This window comes from Fukomys damarensis, unplaced genomic scaffold (assembly GCF_012274545.1).
Source record: "Fukomys damarensis isolate Sample0158 unplaced genomic scaffold, DMR_v1.0_HiC HiC_scaffold_35, whole genome shotgun sequence".
NCBI lineage: Eukaryota > Metazoa > Chordata > Mammalia > Rodentia > Bathyergidae > Fukomys > Fukomys damarensis.
The window spans coordinates 38,070,101-38,075,743 of record NW_022900947.1 but is presented as its reverse complement, the minus strand read 5'-3'; the positions used below and the strand labels follow the sequence as shown (position 1 = coordinate 38,075,743).

Genomic DNA, 5,643 nt, shown 5'->3' with positions numbered 1-5,643 from the left:
TTGGGGAAAGAAAAGAAATCGGGTCCTACCTTTAAAGTGAAGAAGGAAAGGAAGGAAGGAAGGGAAAGAAAAAAAAGGGGGGAGGGGGGAGAGAGGGGACGGGGGGTGCAAAAGAAAGAGAAAAGGAAAGAAAGCGTTCCTAGACTTCTGACCAGAGCAGTTTTGGGTAGGTGGCAGTGCTGTTATAATCAATTTGTACCATTAGTTTGATGAGTTTTTATCAATCAGCATGAACATGTTGCTCAGGAGTATAATCATTTTGTAATGTTACCATGGTTTTGTTTTATTTTTAAATCTCGTTGGGAACTCTTATTGCAATTTCTCTTTTCAGAGCATAATTAACTAAAATCTGCCCTTTTCCCCCAGGGATTTGTGATTGAGCTTCTTCTCACCTTGGAATCTGCAATTGATACTTTGGCTGAAACCATGAAGCATTATGATCTTCTTTCTGCCCTTTCTCAGTAAGAGTTGAAACCAGGCAACCTACTAAATACAGAACCACAGCAGCTAAATGCAGATAACCACAACACTGTGTTATCCTAATATTAACAGTGAGAAAACTCTCCCCCAGTCAGAAGGGTTACCAGTGGGAAAATGGGCTTCAGACAGCGAGGACCTCTGGAAAGTCCCAGAGCTCATTTTGTCAACTTCCAGTGTCCTGGTCAGAGGTCTCTCTGCTGAGCCCTAATTCTGCTACACCATGGTCCCTATTGCTCCCTGGATGACCCTTGAGGACACTCACTTGTCACATGTTATTCTCCCCGGAGCAGCGACTCCCTGCACTTCCCCTGCATTGCAGTCCCTCAGGTCTCATCTTCAGTGTCACCTCCAAGCAAGGCCTTTCTAACTCCCTCGGGGTACTCCTATTTTATTAATTGAGTTATCACAATTAAACATTGGGTTATCAGTGTTTTCTTTATATTTGGTAATAGCAGTTAACGAGGTATAAATTTATCCATTTCCATACTTATCTCCCCAATACACTTTAATATTCCTTGTCACTTACATACTGCTGGCACGTGTAAAAGATATTAAGTAAATATTTTTTTAATCAATGGTAGTTAGATATATGGACAGAGGAGAATTCAAAAGTAAAGTTTTAAGCTTGGTTCTTTTGAAAGAATGTGCCATGAAAGCAACAGGGATGTCAGGACCATGAAGTCTGAGGATTAAGACCAGTGAGGCTTGCTTTGGATGCAGTGTATATGTCCCAGATCTGAAAGTTCTCAGTGATTACTGTAGTAGAATTTCTCACCAAGTTCAGCCTTGTGCTACCATCTTAAAGCAAATAGCCATAGGAGAAAAGGCACTATTGTACATTTCCTTTTAATGTAGAGGCAAAACTGAAATTTAATCAAAATATCAGTTATACTTAAACCTGGCTTTTTCCTGGTAACAGTTGTTTGTTCCACTTTTCATGAGTAAAATTAACGTAGCAAAAGAAGTGACTGGCTGGACAATACATTATCTTTTCTTTCTTTTTTTTTTTTTAAGAACCTCATACCATGATCCTTTAATGGGAAACAAGTATGCAGCTAACAGGAAAAGCACTGGACAACTCAACCTAAGCACAAGTCCCATTAGTGGTAGCAGTTATTTGGGATATAACAGTAATGCAAGAAGCAACTCTTTGAGATTAAGTTTAATGGGTGACCGCAGAGGTGACCGCCGGCGGAGCAACACACTGGATATAACAGACGGACGGATAAACCACAGCAGTAGCTTAGCTAGGACTAGAAGCCTTTCCTCCCTGCGAGAGAAGGCCATGTATGATGTGCAGTCCACTACTGAGCCCACCAACTTGATGGCCACCATTTTTTGGATAGCAGCATCTTTACTAGAATCAGATTATGAATATGAATACCTCCTGGCTCTCAGGCTGCTCAACAAACTGCTTATCCATTTGCCATTGGATAAATCAGAGAGTCGAGAGAAGATTGAAAACGTACAAAGCAAACTGAAGTGGAATAATTTTCCAGGCCTTCAACAGCTCTTCCTTAAGGGTTTTACCTCAGTATCTACACAAGAAATGACCGTCCACCTCCTCAGCAGACTCATTTCTGTCTCCAAACACACATTGGTAGATCCTTCCCAGTTGTCAGGTGATGTTCATATAATTACACTAATGTTAATATAATTGCATTTTAATGTCGTTGGAATGTAAACTAATTGTTTTGAAATCTGATTTCTGCTTTTCTTTGATGATAGTTCTTTATATATTAGCTTAAATTATTTGGTAAAAGCGTTATCAGAATTTAGAAGATGGAATACCCCAGGAAACAAAAAGAAAATGGTTTCTGCAAACCATTTTTAAGTGCCTTTTAACTTTTAAAATAATGTGCAATTAAATTAGTTATTGTTTGCTTTCTTTGTTTTGATAGGCTTTCCTCTTAACATCCTTTGCTTATTGCCTCACTTAATCCAACATTTTGACAGCCCAACGCAGTTTTGCAAAGAAACAGCTAGCCGAATAGCAAAGGTAAGCAAATGCTGTGCTGAAAGAGAACTGTAAGGACATTAGTCTGCAGTTGACCTTAAGGGGGCAGTCTCTTTCCAAATCCTCCTCCTGTTACTTCCCTATGTGAATTTTGCTTCTGTCTGTCCTGTTCACACATACAAAGCACTTACATAGTAATATAAGTCACAACTGCCCAAATGGCAGTGAATAAAATTATTTAATTAGAGTAACACTCCTCTGAGTCCGAGTCTTTTTCTGCTCTTTTCCCTACTTTCCTTATGTTTATGATCAGTTTCTCATCCATTGCTTTCTTCACTACCACTGGGTTAGGTACTGGTAACACAACAGTAAGCTAAGTAGGCAGAATACTGGCCCTGGTAGTCCTCAGAGTGGGAAATGCAGTCTAAGAAGAGACTGACGGACGGAGAGGGCAGAATGGCAGCAAATACAGTTGAGAGAGGAAGTCTTACCTGAGGACAGCAGAGGCCAAAGAGGAACAACCAGAGTTAAGGTCCTTATGTAAGGGGCCCAGAGTGGGCCAAAGATGGAAGTTTTCTAGACAGAGTAAATTATATGTACAAAGGCCCTGGGGAAGAAGACATAATATACTTTGAGGTTCTAAAAGTTTTCTCTCCCTTTGCCATTTTTTTCCTTTTAACATTCTTTCTCTCCATAGTCTCTCTGCTCCTTTCATTGTTTTTTTCTTTGACTCTTTCCTTCCCCATTTTACCGTTCTGAAAATAGTAGTAAAGTTATTTTAAAATCATCTGTTAGCACATGTTTAAAAGTGCTATATATCTTAATTTTAGCAGAATATAATTTAGGGCTTTTAAAAATTTTCTTTGTAACAATAACTCATAGCTTGCCTTTTTAAATATAATTCTTAATTTTTAAAATTCTTATCACTCATTGAGTTTTTGGAGGGAAAAAGGCTTTTGAGACTGAAACTTAGCAATTACAAGAGGAAGTTACATAAATTTACAAATATTATATAGACAGCAGAAAAATAGGTGGATGAGAGCAGGGTCAGTGAATACCAGCATACGTAAGAGAACCTTCCTAAAGCACTGGAGGAAAAAGCAAATTTTTGTCAGAAGGGAACAAGAAAAAATTTGGGGACATAAGCAATTAAAAAAAACCAAAACAAGTAGCACAATACAGTGGCACCTTGACTTAAAAATTCAATTTGTTCCTGAGGGTTGGTTGTATCTCAAGTTGGTCAATTGCCTTCAAAGTCTCTCTCCTGTATAACTTTAGGCCACACTTTCTTCCAGGCAGATCTCAGCGTCCTTAGAAATTGGCCCAGGCTTTCTCAGTTAAGCCCACACAGGAGAGGATGTTGTCATGTTCCTTCTAGAACTCTTTGAGGGTTAATCTGTATCTGAGATCATCTGGAACCACAAGCGGCTGGCATTTGGGTCGTAACTCAAGACTTTGTTCATTAAGTTAAAACAAATTCCATTCGTATGTCAGGCCCGTCATAACTTGAGGGCCCACTATAAATAAAAATGAGCAATTGTGCACCTATCTTTCCATGGCGCAAGATGTCAGCCCCAGTAAGTATCAAGGTCATGATGAAATGCATTAACAGTAACAAAAGTAAGGAACTTCCATTATTTTGCCAGATAATATTTAATAAATGACAGAAAATATTTAATAAGATATGCTGTTGAGTCAATCCCTAATTAAATTTTGAAGTAAATTAGATATGGAGAAATTCTTAGCTAATCTTTTTAAAAGCACATTGAAAAGAAGGACCATTATTTATAGTTAATAGAAATATATCTTACTGTCTTAAAAATGGTGGAGAGGAATAAGCCAAAAATTGTCTCCTAGTCTTAATTATATTTAATTATAAAATCCAATAGAACATTAACTATTAAATGAAAAGTTATATTTATCTGAAAATTATCTGTGTAAAAGAAACTTGCATGTATATTTGCACTAATGTTTAAAAGTGATATAAAATGTATTAAAATCATTTTCACTTTAATATTCTAATGATACATCATTAGAAAAATGTTCTAAACAAGAACCCTCCCTTCGTATGAGTTAGAAAGGAAAAAATGTGTATTAGCGTAATTTGGCATGTCAAGAAAATAAAAAGCACAAATACCCTTATAGAGGAATAAAATCACCGCTGGAATGTGTTGAGTAGCAAGCTGCTGATGTCCTGACCCATCAGGATATGGGAAATACCCAAACAGCTTTTTGTTTTTAAGAAATCAAATAGACGGCTGGTGGGTGGGCATGGTTCTGTGGTGGAGGGCTTGCCTAACATTTACGGACCCCAAGATCAAACCCCAGCTTTGGGGTTGGGGATCAAATAGAGCCTTCAGTGATTCATAAATTGTTTTTAAGTCTGCTTTCCTGTTGAGCAGTGCACAAAGGTTCCCTCTCTGTATGCTTTTAGCAACCTGCAGGATGTGAATGAAATTATTCCTTAATTATTCTCTCACTTATAACTGTTGAGAGTAATTTTCTGCCATTATGTACTTCCTCATTATGCAAATATCACTAGCTCTGCTATTTGTTCCCATGGAGAACACAGAATTTCAAAATGAGGCAAATATTTTTCTCTTTCCTAAGGGCAAAATTAGTATGCTGAGAAGTTTTTTATAAAACATTTTATTTGGATCATATTTTAACTTGGTGATTCAAAGCTTTCACAACTAAATCCTGTCATTTGCTTTATATAAAATTGCATGGCATATATTCCAAGAGTTTTTCTTTTTTTTTCCAAAATAGTTCAAGTTCTTTTTTTTTTTTTTTTTTTTTTTTTTTTGAAATAGGGCCTTACAGTGTAGCTCAGGCTGACCTTCAATTTGTGATCTTCCTGCTTCAGCCTCCTGAATGCTGGGACCACAGGCCTGTGTCACCATTCCCTGCTATGACATCAACTCTTTTGCTGGTTTTTATAAAATAATTTCTCTGGCTTGGTATTACTAGTCTCCACAGTCTTTCATGCCTTTATATCTCAAGCTAATCCAATTATAATGTCTAACTAATGAACTTGACACCCTTCAATCTATAAATGTCTTCTGAATTATCAAAGTAAAAGTTCTGTTTGAAAATTTCATATACAAATATTTGTATGTATTGGGCCAAGGATTTAGCTCAGCGGTTCAGTGGCCTGCACATATATGTATGTATGTGTGTGTGTGTGTGTGTGTGTGTGTGTGTGT

The 5,643-nt window shown here is 37.3% G+C and overlaps 1 protein-coding gene across 5 annotated transcripts in view; it reads left to right on the top strand.

Moving 5' to 3' along the window:
• Fryl (FRY like transcription coactivator) overlaps window positions 1-5,643 on the top strand; it is a 176,745-nt gene that overhangs the window by 131,647 nt on the left and 39,455 nt on the right. For all 5 annotated transcript variants that reach the window (XM_033758803.1, XM_033758801.1, XM_033758800.1 and 2 more), the window contains 2 exons: window positions 1,495-2,102; window positions 2,382-2,479. In XM_033758803.1, coding sequence (XP_033614694.1) covers window positions 1,495-2,102; window positions 2,382-2,479 — 706 coding nt within the window. The remainder of the gene's footprint in view (window positions 1-1,494; window positions 2,103-2,381; window positions 2,480-5,643) is intronic.